The sequence below is a fragment of the Kogia breviceps genome, chromosome 10 (genome assembly GCF_026419965.1).
Source record: "Kogia breviceps isolate mKogBre1 chromosome 10, mKogBre1 haplotype 1, whole genome shotgun sequence".
In the NCBI taxonomy this organism is placed as follows: Eukaryota; Metazoa; Chordata; class Mammalia; order Artiodactyla; family Physeteridae; genus Kogia; species Kogia breviceps.
In genome coordinates, this window is record NC_081319.1 from 74,690,049 (window position 1) to 74,705,334 (window position 15,286).

A 15,286-nucleotide genomic window follows, 5' to 3' on the forward strand; every position below is an offset into this window, starting at 1 on the left:
TGCTTGCCATACTTATTCAAGATGAATACAAATTATATCATATATTTACTTAATGCTTTAACATTTTTAGAATACTTTAGTATATGCTACCAGTGTGAACATTTGTATCTGTTACACATGAGGAAACTAAGACCACAGAAGAGTAGTTAGTAGCATGTAGCAAAGCTGGTAATGAAACCCAGAACTTCTGTCCTCAAATCCTGTGTTATTTTCATTACCTCACAGCTGCCTCTTATAAAATACAAATATTCCCCAAAAGGGATAGCATATATTACTATTGTGATACCATTGTAGAGGCATACTCTTAGGACATTAGTACTGAAAAGGAACTTAGAGATTATCTGATCCAACTCCTTATTTTATAGATAACAAAGATGCTACAGTTGCTTCATAGATACTCAAACTCTTAGTCCAAAGCAGATACGTGGTGGCACTTCTTTCAGGCTCGGTGAGATCTGCAGATATTCCTACAGCCTGCTTTCCAGTCGTATCTCCAGTGTGAGTGTGCTAAGCCATTCCTTTCAGTGCTGGTCTATTCTGTTTTCAAATTTTGCCTTAACCTCTGGTCTTCAAGAGTCCTGCTGTTAGCCCTTACTCCTGAATAAGATAATCATTTCTTGGTCATTAGACGCTGTCTTACAATGCCTTTAAGGATGCCTTCTATGACTCTTAGGTCATAACTTGGTCTTTTCAGTCTTTTTTAGTTGAGAATATAGTAGATGTTAGGTGCTAGCTAGGATCTTAAGAGTTCATTTCATTTGGCCTCCTTAGCTTAAGGAAAGTAAGATCCAGAGGTTACGTTGGAAAGCCAAATAGTTTGACAGTGTTAGATCCTAAAAGCTAGTTTCCAGGTCAGTGTTTTTTTCCTTGAAGATAATGACTAATTTAATAGTTTCCCAACGTGTGTTTGGTAGAACATTAGTCCCTTAAAAAATCCTGAAAAAAATATTTTCATGGCCAAATGTGTTTGGGAATTGATGCAACTATATTTCCTTCTTAAAGATTCACAATATACATTAACATCAAAGTTTCTGAGCAGTCTTACAGTAAAGAAATTTGTTATATTTTGTTTTATTCAACATTTCCCAAATTTACTTGATCACCAAACACCAAGACCTGTAAACACCCAGAAGAATGAATGTTCTAAGGAGCATATTTTGGGAAATGCTGCACTAACCAGATGCTAAAGCTTGCCTTCTTCACCTGTAATTCAAGTTTAGAGACAGAGTCTCAGAGGTGCCCGTGTGGCGTCGGTAGCAGATACTGTTGCTTATGCCTCTGCATCGCATCAGCCTCACCCAGACCCAAAACCACATCCATGTCTCCTTTCTCAATGACCCTGTTCACCTTGGGTCATCTTCTAAGTTCCTCTTTCTAGTCTAGGAAATAACCTTCAGTTTTCAGTTCATTTACAGAAGAAAGATGATTCCCTGTGTCCAGTGATTGATCAGGCTTTTCTGGTTTGTGACTATTTCTCCAGGATATTTTTGAGACCCAGGGAGTGCAGTCTCCATATCTCATCATAACAGTTTTGCAGCACCAGAAAGACTTTACATATATGAGTAAATAATACGTATTTCCTCAGTGAAGAACACTTTTTCAAATATTTTTTGGAAAGGATGAAACATGGACCACCAGGAAGAGCAAGGGGGAATTATAAAGTACAACAGAAAGAAAGAAGAAATAACCAAGTGAAAAAAAGTATTACTTGTTTCATTATCATAGTCTTGCTAACAGCTGAGTTTCTGGCATGCATAAATGCATTCATTCAACAAGCATTCATTGAATAAGCCTCAAGCCAGGCACTGTGCTAGGTGTGGACATAAAGAGAAATAAGACACTACCTCCTCAGCTCTGTAAACAACTAATTTTAATACAGTGAAACTTAAGTGTAGGAATAAAACGCAATAGGAGCTACAGAAAAGTGCTATGGGAAGAAATAGTTCTCCCCAGAGGTACTAGAGAAGTCTGTGTTAGAGATGTGCTATGTCTGTGTTAGAAGTCTGTGCTATAGAGATGATTTTTGAGCCAGTTGTGAAGGAAGGTGTTCAGCAGGTGGAGAAAGTGGGGAAGAGTATTTTAGACAAAGGAAGCATTGTGAAACATTAGCAGATTTTCAGTCATTCTTGGGGTGGTAGCAGAACCAACTGCCTAGTTCTTGAGTGTCTCTGATTCACCCTGGGCAGTGGGCCCAGTGAGTGAATGTAAGAGTCCTCAATCCTGTCCTTAGGGGAAGACAGGAAAATTTTGATGGTCTGGGAGACAAGAATGTTAAGATTGTTGCCACTTTTCGTGCTCTCCTTGAACAACTGAAAATTGTTTATTTGTAAATTTAACTTGAAATTAATTATGCTTCATTGCACCTTCTTTCTCCAGATGTATATCTTGTTATCTGTCACATGAAATTTTCACGTCAGTCAGGTAAATCTGCTTATTCTGTTATGCATGAATTGTTCATTGCCACCTTTGAGCCTTTGCCTCACCTGGAATAGTATATGCCCTTTTTAAAAATAATTTATATTTCTAGTGCTTTTCCATCCATGGCCTAGGTAGGACCACTTTTCCTTCCACCTCTTCCTATTTCAAACACCTGTGTTCTAGCCATCTTGAACTACTTAGTTTTGCACAAATACACCAGGATTGCTAAAACCTGTGCCTTTTCGCACTGGACAGAATGCTGTTGCCTCACTTTGGCAGTACTTTGGCTTTCCATATGTCCTCTCCTTTTTTTTTTTTTTTTTTTTTTTGCGGTATGCGGGCCTCTCACTGTTGTGGCCTCTCCCGTTGCGGAGCACAGGCTCCGGACGCGCAGGCCTAGCGACCATGGCTCACGGGCTTAGTTGCTCCGTGGCATGTGGGATCTTCCCGGACCGGGGCACGAACCCGTGTCTGCTGCATCAGCAGGCGGATTCTCAACCACTGTGCCACCAGGGAAGCCCCTGTCCTCTCCTTTATGAATACTTTATTTCTAATCTCCAGTATCAGTTAATGCATCCCTTTGTTTGCTCTGTTAATTGCTGTATTGATCTCTAATATGTAGTATTTTCTTGCTAACGTATGAATATATCTCTTCACCTCCCTCAATCTCCACCACCAGCCCAGACTGAACTTCTCCAGGACAGGGTATTTTAAACACCTAGCCCAGTACTTGGTACTGCACGTGCTTCTCAGAGCTTATTAAGTGAGTGAATGTATGCATGCATGAATGGATGAATGAAAAACTATTACTCCTTTTAAAAAATTTATTTCAAAGACTAATTTGCTTCAGCAAGCCTTCCATCAGCAACCTGACATTCTGAGTATTCCTTTACTCTCACATTCTGGTGTTATTTGATCCATTAACCCTGTATAGATCTGTTGATCTATTTTTCCTTTTGGGGTTTCATGTGAAGCAGCATGCTGTGGTGGAAATAACATTGGTCCGGGAGTCAGGAGGCCTGGATTCTCATTCTGGCACTAATATTAACTCTTGTATAACTCTGGGAAAGTTAATTAACTCCTTCAGTTTTTTTTTTTCTTTTGTCAAATGGGTTTTAAATATTTGCCCTATGTACCTCACATGTTTGTTGTTAATTATCCCTCAAAGAATCAGATGAAGTAATGAATTTGAAAATACTTCAAAAAGCACATAAAGAGTATCTGACAGATATAAGGTATTTTTAGTGTTTTTACTAATAGTAGCTCCTCAACTAAAATTCCTAGAGTAGGGGGACCATTTTGTTCCTTTGACTATTTCCCTAATATTCAGTACTTTGTACCCACCATGTGATGCAAACTGACAGCAGCCTCTGGCCTTTTGCATTCTGAGCTCTAAAACTAGACTTCTGGATCTAAGGAGTGGCAGATCTAGTGCTGGACTTGGTGGCTTCTGAGTGCATAATTTACCCACTGTTGCTTTTCTGATCCCCAGGCTTGTTTCCATCAGTATCACCAGTGGACCAGCATTCTGTGGCATGGTTGGGGCAGTAGCAAGACACGAATATACAGGTAGAATAGGACATTGGACTATTCGCTCTGTGACTTAGGGGGTGAAGGTAAAGGAGGCGATCTAAAAATTCTCCATCCTTTTCTGTCTCCCTGATACAGTTATTGGCCCAAAAGTAAGCCTTGTGGCAAGAATGATAACTGCCTATCCAGGTTTGGTGTCCTGTGATGAGGTAACATATCTAAGATCTATGCTACCTGCTTACAACTTTAAGAAACTCCCAGACAAAATGATGAAAAACATCTCCAACCCAGGGAAGATGTATGAATACCTTGGCCATAGAAGATGTATGTGAGTGTCATTATGTGATAGTTCAGTCCTATCTCTTTTATAGAATCAGGGCATAGGAATAATCAATGCTTGATTATATGAAATTAGAAAGAAAGATGCTTCTAGTACTGGCCTGATGGAATAAGAGACATAAGAGGAGGGTTTCATATCTGAGATCTTTAGCTTTTATGTTTAGCTCTTAGCTAGTCCTCAGGGAACAACTTCTGTCCTACAGGAAGAGAATAGCAATAGCTCACTAGTCTAGATGTTCTTTTTTCTATGTGTACTTCACAATTTATTTACTTCCCTGAGCCTGGAACAATAAATAGTTTTTCTCCCCTTCCAAAATTTTTTAGTTTTTAAAACTCTTTGATACAGAACTCTGGACCTCTTTTGTTGTCTGAAAGTACTTATTTATAAGGACAACTCATTCTCTATATCTATTTAAAAACATAATATCTGTCTATCCCAATCTATTTTTAATTAACACATTTCCCTTTGTCCTTTTCCCCAGAATGTTTGGGAAGAGACATCTGGCCAGAGAGAGAAATAAAAAGCACTCTTTGCTAGGTAAGTTTTCTTTTTTACCTTAAATCATATTGTTTTCACCTGTAGATGGTTAAATGTGATTTAAAAAGCAAAATTTGAGACTAAATGCTTCTAAGCTTGAATTTAAAAATAGAGAGCAACCTTCTTAGTGAATGTATGTTAATTTTGAAGAGGACTTGCCATTTCTTTTCCATGTTGAATGTTTAAATTTCAGGTTCCAACATTTAATAAAAATCTTTGTAAGGATTCTCATCTTTAGAGGGAAATTCCTCATCCTGAGATAGTGACAGTAGCATGGAGACTGTCCCACCCACACTATATATTCCCTATCTTTATATTTGTTTTATCTAGATCCATTAGTCCGTTATTTTCACATAGCAGTGGCAGACTTTGAACACTAAATTGTTATAATGGAAATATTTACAAAAAGCTAAGAAGATATAGTAGCCCCCATGTCCATGTGGTGCCTAGTTGTTCTAAATGTTATTACGTAGGCTCTGGAGCAGGCCCCCAAGCCCAGCATGCATTTCTTTATAGGCCGGAGTTGATTTTCTGGAAAAAGATGTGAAGGTTTATCAAACAATGGAATTCCGTCAAGGATTCTGGGGAAAAAGCCATTCTGAGAATTGCCTTTACAAATTAATTCAAATAAATAAGTGTCTGCTAAGAAGCACAGGAGTGTTAGGTTCTCCTTGTCTCTTTACAGACCGGGAGAAAGAACTGGAAGCCTTCCGAATGGCACAGCAGGGAAGTTTGCACCAGAAGAAGGGCCAAGCAGTTCTGTATGAAGGTGGAAAAGGCTATGGAAAAAGTCAGCTGTTGGCTGAAATAAACTTCCTGGCCCAGAAAGAAGGGCACAGGTAAAGACTACTGCTTTCTGCCTTAGCGTCCATTTCTCTTGGGGCTTCTTTCCCTTGTTGGTGAGACTCTTGTATCATTAGATTCAGCATCCTTGGGCTGGCGGACTGAGTAACCTTTCTGGATCAGGGGACTTCCAGTGACCATCGTAACATTCACCAGGGTGTTGCCATTGAAGCTGAAGGAAGCAGATTCCAAGCAGTGCTTCTATGCCATCCAGACCCTCATGGCCATCTTCTTTGAGATTGATATGTGCCCAGCCTATTACCGGCAAGAGCGCCTCCACAAACAGCTCCATGGGATGGTGGAAGAATCGCTTCACTGCCTGTTTAATGACCTCTTCTTTGTGAAGGTAACGAAGGCAGTGGCTTTCTGAACTGGATTACTGATATTTTTGGTGGCTAGTTGGACCCAGGATTGTCTTCGAATCTAAAACACACATATACATATACATATACATATACGGCCTGAGAACACACAGTCAGCAGTGGCAGGATTGAGATTTGAAAAGTCTTTGACACCAGACCCAAGGCTTTCTCCTTTTTGAGGAGAGTGGATTCTAGGACTGACTCTGAAACTTGCTAATTGTGTATCTTGGCACAAATCACTTGGCCTCTCTGAGCCTCAATTTTTTTCACCTGTGAAATGACAGTAGTAGTACTTTATATGGTTTTTGCATGGATTTTAGAGGATGTAGTATATAAGAGACTGCATCGTAAATGTGAAAGTACTAAAATCTGTCAAGTGATATTGACCAGATGTGCACATCCAGCAATTATATGCATGTGTTCTTGAGCTGGTTGCAGCATTTTGTTCTTTAACCTTACCTTTCCATTCCTGGGTCACGGAGTATGTCACTTGAACCAGCATCTGAATCTCAAAAGCTTCCAGTGGTCTAGGATTTATGTGGTACCCAATAACGAGTAGGCTAAGAATTCCCTGGTCCACAATTCCATTTATCCATCCTCCATCACTTTTCCTAATCTACCCAGCATGCAGGGCATTGTATCTAATGAAAAATAGAGAAAACAAAAATCTGTCCAGTCCCTCAGCATAGCCCTGTCTTAAGACAGGCCTTGCCTGGGGCCCTGGCCAAAGTGGTCAAGGAGTAGCCTCACTTTGGCTCTCAGGCCCATGGTAGCTCATGTGCCTTAGCCTAGCACTGTGTTGGAGATGTCCATTGCAGTTCTTTCTCACAAGTCTCATGCACACATTCATTCTGGTATACTTGGAATAACTGGGGTACTGGAGTTGTCCAAAGTGACACTGCTAACTCTGACCTGTCAGTTTATTCCTTAGTCATGATCCTTTAAGAGTTTGCCAGAGTCCAGTGTGGAAAGGAGCTATCTCTCTCTAACCACCAGTGGACTTTCAGTCTCACCCTCTGAACTATATATTGGCGTTGGATTGGTATTTGTAATCCTATGCCTAATCCTGTAGAAATCCATTCTCACTCAAAATAGAATAATTTTCTGTTCCCTTTTGAGAACCTGTATATTTTTATTAGATTGTCATTTTGAATGATAATATATGAATAACTTTCCCGGTCAGTTTCCCTTATCCTTCAAAGTTTCGCACATGGATGACCTGACCAGACAAAAGAAGGTTAAAGCATGTTTTTTTCAAGTGCTGCAGAAGGTGAGTACTTTTGCTACATACCATTAACTCTTAATATGTGGAGATGGTTTATGCTCATTTCAATCTGTCCACATCTTACCTTCACTTGGGCATTTCTCGGCCTGCCTATTAATTGATATCTTCATTGTTTCTATCTACCTTTAAACTTGAATCCATCCTACAACACAGCATACAAGGAAAGGTCTTTGCTCTTTCCTGATCCTGTTTCTTAATGAAATTTTAGTAACTTAGAACAGTAGCTTCTGGATGCAGGTTGATAGCTATTTTACCTCCTATTTATTAAATATACAGATACTCAGTCCCCAACCTAGGATTACAGAGTCAAGAATCTGTACAAGGAGATGCTGATGTAGCCAAGCTATCTTGAAGTAACTAGTCAAATTTTAATAACATTCATCCTCTATACCTAGCACTTCCACTCCTGGATATATATCCCAGGGAGTCTGTTCATTGCAGTGTTTGTTTGTGGAGGTTAGGGAGGTGTTGGCATGAATTCATAGATGAACACTATGGAGTGTTTATAGTGCAGAAGTTAGAAGTAAGGCAGTAGATGAAAACATAGCAACATGAAGTAATCTAAAAACAATCCTGAATATTTTATCTTTTCTTATGGCTGAGTAATATTCCATTGTGTATATGTATACACCACGTCTTCTTTATCCATTCATCCATCATCTGGCACTTAGGTTGTTTCCGTATCTTGGCTCTCCTAAGTAACGCTGCATGAACACAGGGGTGTGTATATCTTTTTGAATTAGGGTTTTTATATTCTTCCAATGAATATCCAGTAATGGAATAGCTGGATAAAAAAAAGATGAAATCTTGCCATTTGTGACAACATGGGTGGACCTTGAGGGTACCATGCTAAGTGAAATAAATCCGATGGAGAAAGATAAATACCATATAATTTCACTCATATGTGGAATATTAGTAAATAAATAATCAAACAGGGACTTCCCTGGTGGTCCAGTGGTTAAACCTTCGCCTTCCAATTCAGGGGGTGTAGGTTTCCCTGGTCAGGGAGCTAAGATCCCACATGCCTCATGGCCAAAAAACCAAAACATAAAACAAGTAATATTGTAACAAATTCAATAAAGACTTTAAAAAAAATGGTCCACACCAAAAAAAATTCAAACAAACCAAACAAAAACAAACACATAGTTACAGAGAACTAGGTATTGGTCACCAGAGGGGATGGGGGGTGGGAGGAGGGCAAAATGGGTAAAGGGGGTCAACTGTATGGTGATGGATGGAAACTATACCTTTGGTGGTATAATGTAATATATACAGAAGTTGAAATATAATATTGTACACATAAAAAATATATAATGTTATAAACCAATTTTTTAAATCCTGAGTAAAAAGGGAAATAATGAGACCTGTTATACAGTACCATTTACATAAAAACAATTTACATGACAAAACAACTGCACATTTTATAAGAACATAATACAAACAGAAGGTAATATGATAAACACATTGGCATGGTTACCTGTGGCAGTGAGGAATGGAATGGGAGTAAGGAATGTGGATAAAAGAGAATACATTTTTTTTTAAAGTCTACATGAGTAGGCATTATAATTGGTAGCTTTAGCTAGCACTCCCAAGTAATTCTGATGTGCAGCCTGGTTTGGAAATTACTGGTTTAGAAATACTGTGAATTCCCACACAGTTTGAATCTTTTGCTAAAATGAAATATTTGAAAGCTTCAAGTTTGATTTGGAGAATATTTTGATGCTTATTTCATATTTCAGTTAGAGTATTTTCTTGTTCAAAGAAACTCAGTACATTTCTTTAGGAATTAGATATATAAGCTGTATTTTATATTTATAAAGTAAAATATTACCTGAACTAAGAATACATTTTACTCTGAAAATCCCAGCCTTTGTTGACATTTTATTTAAATTGTTGATGGGAAATTCATGGTAGATTTGAAAATCAGATGCCTTCATTTCTAATCAGAGCTTGTCATTGTTTCTTTACTGTTATTTCCAGGCAATGAGGGAAACACCACTGATTTTCCTCATTGATGAGGCCCAGTATATGGATGCAGCCTCCTGGGAGTTTTTGGGAACTTTGCTCTCCAGTGTGCCCATCATCATGGTGATGACATTGAGCCCTACCTTCACCCTTTGTGGCTGGGCCCAGCACTTCCTGCAGAGCCCTCAGGCTATCTTTGTGCCCATTGCGAAGTTGGCAGCGACCTCACTCTTGAGAATGGCATGTTGGGAACTGGGGGTGGTGAGCATCCCCCAAGAGCTGCAGATGTGAGTGGCTAGGACTAGCTGGGCACTTCATTAAGGGAGGAGCCAGTGCCATAGTATAAGAAAAGGCTCAGGTCTCACACCGGAGTTGGGGGAGAGAATGGCATTAGAAACCATGATGAGGCCCAAAACTGGATGTAAGAGTAGACAGTCTCCTAGTAACCCAGTAAAGGGCTGTGTCTCCCCTGGGCTCTTCACCCAGGTTTTCACAGGACAGTTAAGACTTGGATGGCTTGCTTAATAGGTCCATTATGTGCGGTCAGGCCAACTTCTGCCGGACCCTTTAGCAAAGGGATGTTAGTTCCTTTTAACATCAACAGAAGCAAAGGAGTTGAGAAAAAAGCTACTGCCAAAACCAATCAGAAACTTTTTTTTACATTTCTGTGCTGCTGCTTCCCTCTGTTAGTGTATATCATCAAGAACTGACTTTAACAAAAGAAGAAATATTCCTCAGTATGAAATACCCTTACACTTGGCTCTCTTCAAGTGGGCCTCTTTAGTCAGCAATCCCCTGCTTACCTGTCTACAGCTACCTTCTCCGCAGATGCTTTGGAAACCCCCTTTACTGTGAGGTCTTATGCCAGGACCTTCTCTCTAAGAACATATTGCTCTTTCATGACCTCCAAAAGGAGGAGGAGGAGAACAGCAAGTGGGAGACCCTCTCAGGTAAGCTGAGCTTCCCAGGGTTCTACCCTGATGGCACTGCTGGAGTTCACTCATGAACATGGCATCACCTGGTCCTAATTAGGCATGTGCCTCTTCCCTGCTGCTATCATAAGCAAGATTAGGCCTTCCTGGCTAAGTGTACTGTACAGATAATATGCAGCTGTGTTGAAAACACTAAATACCTGCCTCAGATAAAGTAATTGAGTCAATCTACTTTAGTTCCTTTTTGAGCAGCCAAGGAGGTGGGGATAGGAAAATAGGATTTATAAACATCAGAGAGGATTGATGAACATGACAGTCTAATAGAGAATTGCACATTACTGATGAGAAAGATGACTTGAGGGTTTGAATGGGGGAGGGGAGAAGGGAGGAAGAAAGAGTTAGTTAGTATGTGTAAATCCAGAAAGGCATCCTAGAGCTGTGATGTAATAGAAGAGAGGGCTATTGGAAGATAAACAGGAAGAGTGAGAATGTTAGGTACCGTGTGGTACAGAAAATGTTCGTTCCTAAGAGAAAATGAGAGAAGAACAGGCAGGATGAGTGGGGTAAACCACTTTAAACGTGTATGCTCCATTTATCTTAATCCTTTCAGTTTCTTGACTAAATTTTTGTGTTTTTGTGCCTTTAAAACTACAGTCACTGAGCATGGTGTTTTCCTCAGTCATAGTCTTCTTTGTCTACAGCCAATGCCATGAGATCCACAATGTATAGTATTTCTCCTGCCAGCTCTGAAGACCAGGAACTTTATGTCTGCACAGTCAAGGATGATGTGAACTTGGATACAGTGCTTCTTCCACCGTTACTAAAAGGCAGGTCCCTTGAAGACCTCAAGTGAATCAATTACAGGTGTCATTGCACTTAGTAATTTGGTGGATGATTGAGTATAGATCCCTCATTATCATGCTAGCTTCATTTCTTCAAAAAAGAAACCTGCCTTCCAGAAATATATTCTGGCACTGCCCGAAGAGTTCTTAAAACTTGTAATGCTACTTGAGTAATGTTTTATGTAAGTGAGCCCACTGTTCTCTTTGAGGCTGACTGATAACCTGGGAAAGTTTTCTAGTTGTTTAATAAAAACTATGACCTGAGGTTCCCTTTGTGCATATTCCTGTGCTGGAGGAGACAGTAAGCAAGGGAGATAATGCTGCTGAGATTTAGGAAAATCCATGGTGCCGGTGAAGAGACAGTATTAGGGACATAGCAGGGGTTTAATAAAAAGAGTGCCAAGTAAATTTATAATGACTGATGATATAAAGAATAAAGTCGTCAGAATTGGGTAGGCATAATTAGACAGGCAGTGTTCTTTTCAAAGACGAGGAGGGTTTTTTTAATGTTCTGTTCAAATGTTTGGTGGCCAGGGTACTTTATTAACCCTTCTTGAGGAATGTTATGGTGGATAAGCATGCCTTCAAGTCAAGCATGGTCTTACTGAGAATATAAGACACGCATGTGAAACAGCAGTACAGAACACATTGGAAATTAAGAACCAGGGCTCTGGCATCAGAAAAACCTGGGTACCATTGCTTCCTCCACTTAGTAGCTGTGAAACTTTAGGTAAACTTATCTAACCCTTCATCTTCTCATCACTCAAATGAGGATAATGATAGGCCCTACCTCATGGGGGTAGTTGAAGATTAAATGAAATAAATCATGATATATAATAAATAGTCAATGACTGTTAGCTATTATAAGCTGTTCACTCTGGTGGTTTTAGGTCCACCTGGACAGTTCATATTCCTACAACTGTGATAGGCCACACTTGGCATTGGCTTTACTAACTTAGAAGCGTACAGGTTGGGAAACACAGCACTGTAGCAGAACAGGAGCAAGTGGTTTTCTTCAGTGGGGTTCCTCACAGCAGTTCCCACTACTGTTCTCTGGAGCCTCAAGGAATAGCTTACATGTGATGGGATGAGACCATGATGGGTGGGTGCTTAGATGCCCCATTTCCCAACAAGGAACTGGTATCTCTTATAATAGCCCTATAGGCATAGTTTCTAGGCACTGTGACCTGTTACAAGAATTACTACACTTGGGCTTCCCTGGTGGCGCAGTGGTTGAGAGTCCGCCTGCTGATGCAGGGGACACAGGTTCATGCCCCGGTCTGGGAAGATCCCACGTGCCGCGGAGCGGCTGGGCCCATGAGCCATGGCCGCTGAGCCTGCGCGTCCGGAGCCTGTGCTCCGCAATGGGAGAGGCCACAACAGTGAGAGGCCCACGTAGCACAAAAAAAAAAAAAATTACTACACTCAAGGAACCCCAAAGCTGTGGCTTACCAACCAGGTATTTGTAACTTATTCACAGTTTTCCTAGTCCAAATTCAATTTCCAATCAGGGATCACTCTTTGCATAAGCAGTGTTAACCTGATAACTCAGCTGACATTCTAATTTTATAAGGATCCTAGGAAACAGCTAGAAAGTTAACCCAAGATCAGTATTGGCCACAGGGAAGGAAAAATTTAACTCATAAGCTAAAATGAACAGTCCAGTCAGCAAGGCCTTGGTCTAAATTAAAGGCCAAAGCTACATGGTAAAAAGCCATGTAAGTTATAAAAGTATTTAAGAAGAGGGCTGACATGACTATATTCGTACTTTAGGTGTACAGTTCTACCACTAGTTAATGTGTTATTGAGATAAGAATGAGAGGAAATTGGAGATGTTCAGAACAGGGTAGCACAGTGATCCAGGTGAAAATGACTGCTTATACTAAAATTGTTCAGGAGGAAATATATTCAAGAACATTTAGAAAAAGAATGAGTGGGTGACAAGTTGGTTGTGAGGGAGAGGGAAAAGTTTAGAATTATTCCAAGATTTTGGGCTTGGTGACTTACTGGTTCAGTACCAACTGCTTTAATATATGGGTCAGAATATGGAGAGATTTACTAAAATGCTTGGAGTTAAGAACTTCATACTAATTAGAGTTCTGGGACGAGGAAGCCCAGCCTCCATGTTTAGTTGAAAGTAAGAAGAAAATGGATCTACCAGCAAAAGGTTTTGGTGACCATGAGGAACAGTTTCAGTGTTGTGCTGAAAACCTGATGGTTGGTTGAATAATGAATGGGGAATGGGGACAAAAGAGGACATGGAGATAAGGCTCTTTCAAGAGATTTGGCTGAGTGGAGAACAGATGGGAAAAAAAGCAAGCCCTTTTTTTTTTTTCTTTTTGAATGAATGGATTGTTAACACAGTGTATTCTATGTTTGTAGAAAGCCTGTTCATTGCAGATTTTTTTTTTTTCTTCAGAAATAGCAGTGAACCAACTGGATCAACTGAGCCCAGAGGAACAGTTGCTGGTTAAGTGTGCTGCAGTCATTGGTCACTCCTTCCACATAGATCTGCTACAGCACCTCCTGCCTGGCTGGGGTAAAAATAAGCTACTTCAGGTACTGAGGGCTCTTGTGGATATACATGTGCTCCGCTGGTGCAACAAGAGCCAAGAGCTTCCTGCTGAGCCAATATTAATGGCTTCCTCTATCGAGATTATTGAACAAACCAAAGAGGAGAGAAAGTCAGGTGAGGAAGAGCTGCTCCCTGGTTCTCAGGACTGAATAGAGAGCTTTGGGTGAGGGTATCTGTGTTCAGAAAGAGTATCAATATCATATATAATGGGCTTCAGTCTCTTAAAGCTTATGTCTAAGAGATTGGGGAAATTAATTATTTTAACCATGGAAGAGTCATGGTTATAGTGAATGAATAACCTGTATTTTTCAGAATTGCCTTAATTTCAAGAATTCTAGCTCCATGTTAACCCCATGTGTTAAGTATTTGTATTTTGATTTTTGGTTCAGAAAATATTGCCATGGTCTTTTATTGGCTTCTTGGGATAAATAATAAGAAAATAGGATAAACTGTTTCTAATTTTAGAAATTCACAAGGACGTTAAACACATGTGATATTGAAACAGATATGAACAAAGCAAGATATAAATTAAATAGCTGCAATCTCATATTCTCCACAAAAAAGAATAAAATTGTAACATAGGCTACCCAAAGCATATATAATCCCCAAATAATTTCCCTTTGACTTTGAAATATGTTTGGACCTTATATTTGAACAGAGCCTTTCTGATTATTTGATGTTTATAATAATTTGTAGTAAAAAAGCTCAATTTAGGAGGAAAAACTAAGAAATCTATCCAATGTAGTTCTCTACCACTAGTCATTTCTTCCCTTTTGTACTTTATACTAGATACGGTCAATATCACTCTCAGATTGGTATAAAATTCTGTATACAAAGGAAGCCATAATACCAAATAGGAATTATAAATAAAATTTTCTTATACACTAGCAGCATGTGCTTGGGAGTTTGCTACCTGGTAGCGTAAAAGGACTTTAAGGGAGACTCTCATTTAGATTTTCCTATATTTCAGATGCTGGCTCTCCTCTCAGGCTACAAGAGAAACTAACCCTACCTCAAACCGAGGTGCTAGAATTTGGAGTGCCTCTGTTGCAGGAAGCGGCTTGGGAGCTGTGGCCCAAGGCACAACAGACAGCCCTGCACCTTGAATGTGCCTGGTTTCTTCGAGATTTGGCCTGCCGCTGTGGGAGCTGTCATGGGGGGGACTTTGTCCCCTTCCACCGTTTTGCCATCTGTTCTACTAAGAGCTCCAGTGGGACCTCCCGATTCTGTAGCTACAAAGATACTGGCTCGATACTAACACAAGTGATCACAGACAAATTGCAGCTGCCCTCTCCCCAAGGTAAATCCAGGGGGCAGAAAGAGGACACGTGGGCAGCGCTTCTCTTTATTCGTGTACTTGGAGCTCTTTATTCAAAAGGTGAAATCAGATTGAAAGAGAAAAATAGGTGGAGAGAGCCATTTCTCACTGAAGTACCAGAAATAAGAAAAGTGTGATATCAGAGTTAAAAGGAACTTCAGAGATTATTCTTGGTTTGGTTGGCAATCTTGGGCAAGTTACATAACCTCAGTTAATTGAGGAAAATAACAATACACACTTCATAGTGTTGTTGTGAGGATTAAATGAGTTAAAATATATAATGTGCTTTGGATAGTGCCAGGCACATGGTTAGTGCTCAGTACATTTTAGTTATTGTTT

The 15,286-nt window shown here is 39.9% G+C and overlaps 1 protein-coding gene across 2 annotated transcripts in view; it reads left to right on the forward strand.

The window, feature by feature from the left end:
• LOC131764184 (adenylate cyclase type 10-like) overlaps positions 1–15,286 on the forward strand; it is a 45,528-nt gene that overhangs the window by 12,236 nt on the left and 18,006 nt on the right. The window contains exons 9-20 of one of the 2 annotated variants that reach the window (XM_067006184.1): positions 2,377–2,421; positions 3,911–3,987; positions 4,087–4,276; positions 4,770–4,825; positions 5,511–5,664; positions 5,825–6,014; positions 7,214–7,300; positions 9,296–9,567; positions 10,094–10,230; positions 10,914–11,039; positions 13,474–13,743; positions 14,600–14,929. In XM_067006184.1, coding sequence (XP_066862285.1) covers positions 2,377–2,421; positions 3,911–3,987; positions 4,087–4,276; positions 4,770–4,825; positions 5,511–5,664; positions 5,825–6,014; positions 7,214–7,300; positions 9,296–9,567; positions 10,094–10,230; positions 10,914–11,039; positions 13,474–13,743; positions 14,600–14,929 — 1,934 coding nt within the window. The remainder of the gene's footprint in view (positions 1–2,376; positions 2,422–3,910; positions 3,988–4,086; positions 4,277–4,769; positions 4,826–5,510; positions 5,665–5,824; positions 6,015–7,213; positions 7,301–9,295; positions 9,568–10,093; positions 10,231–10,913; positions 11,040–13,473; positions 13,744–14,599; positions 14,930–15,286) is intronic. The other variant, XM_067006183.1, reaches the window with a different exon arrangement.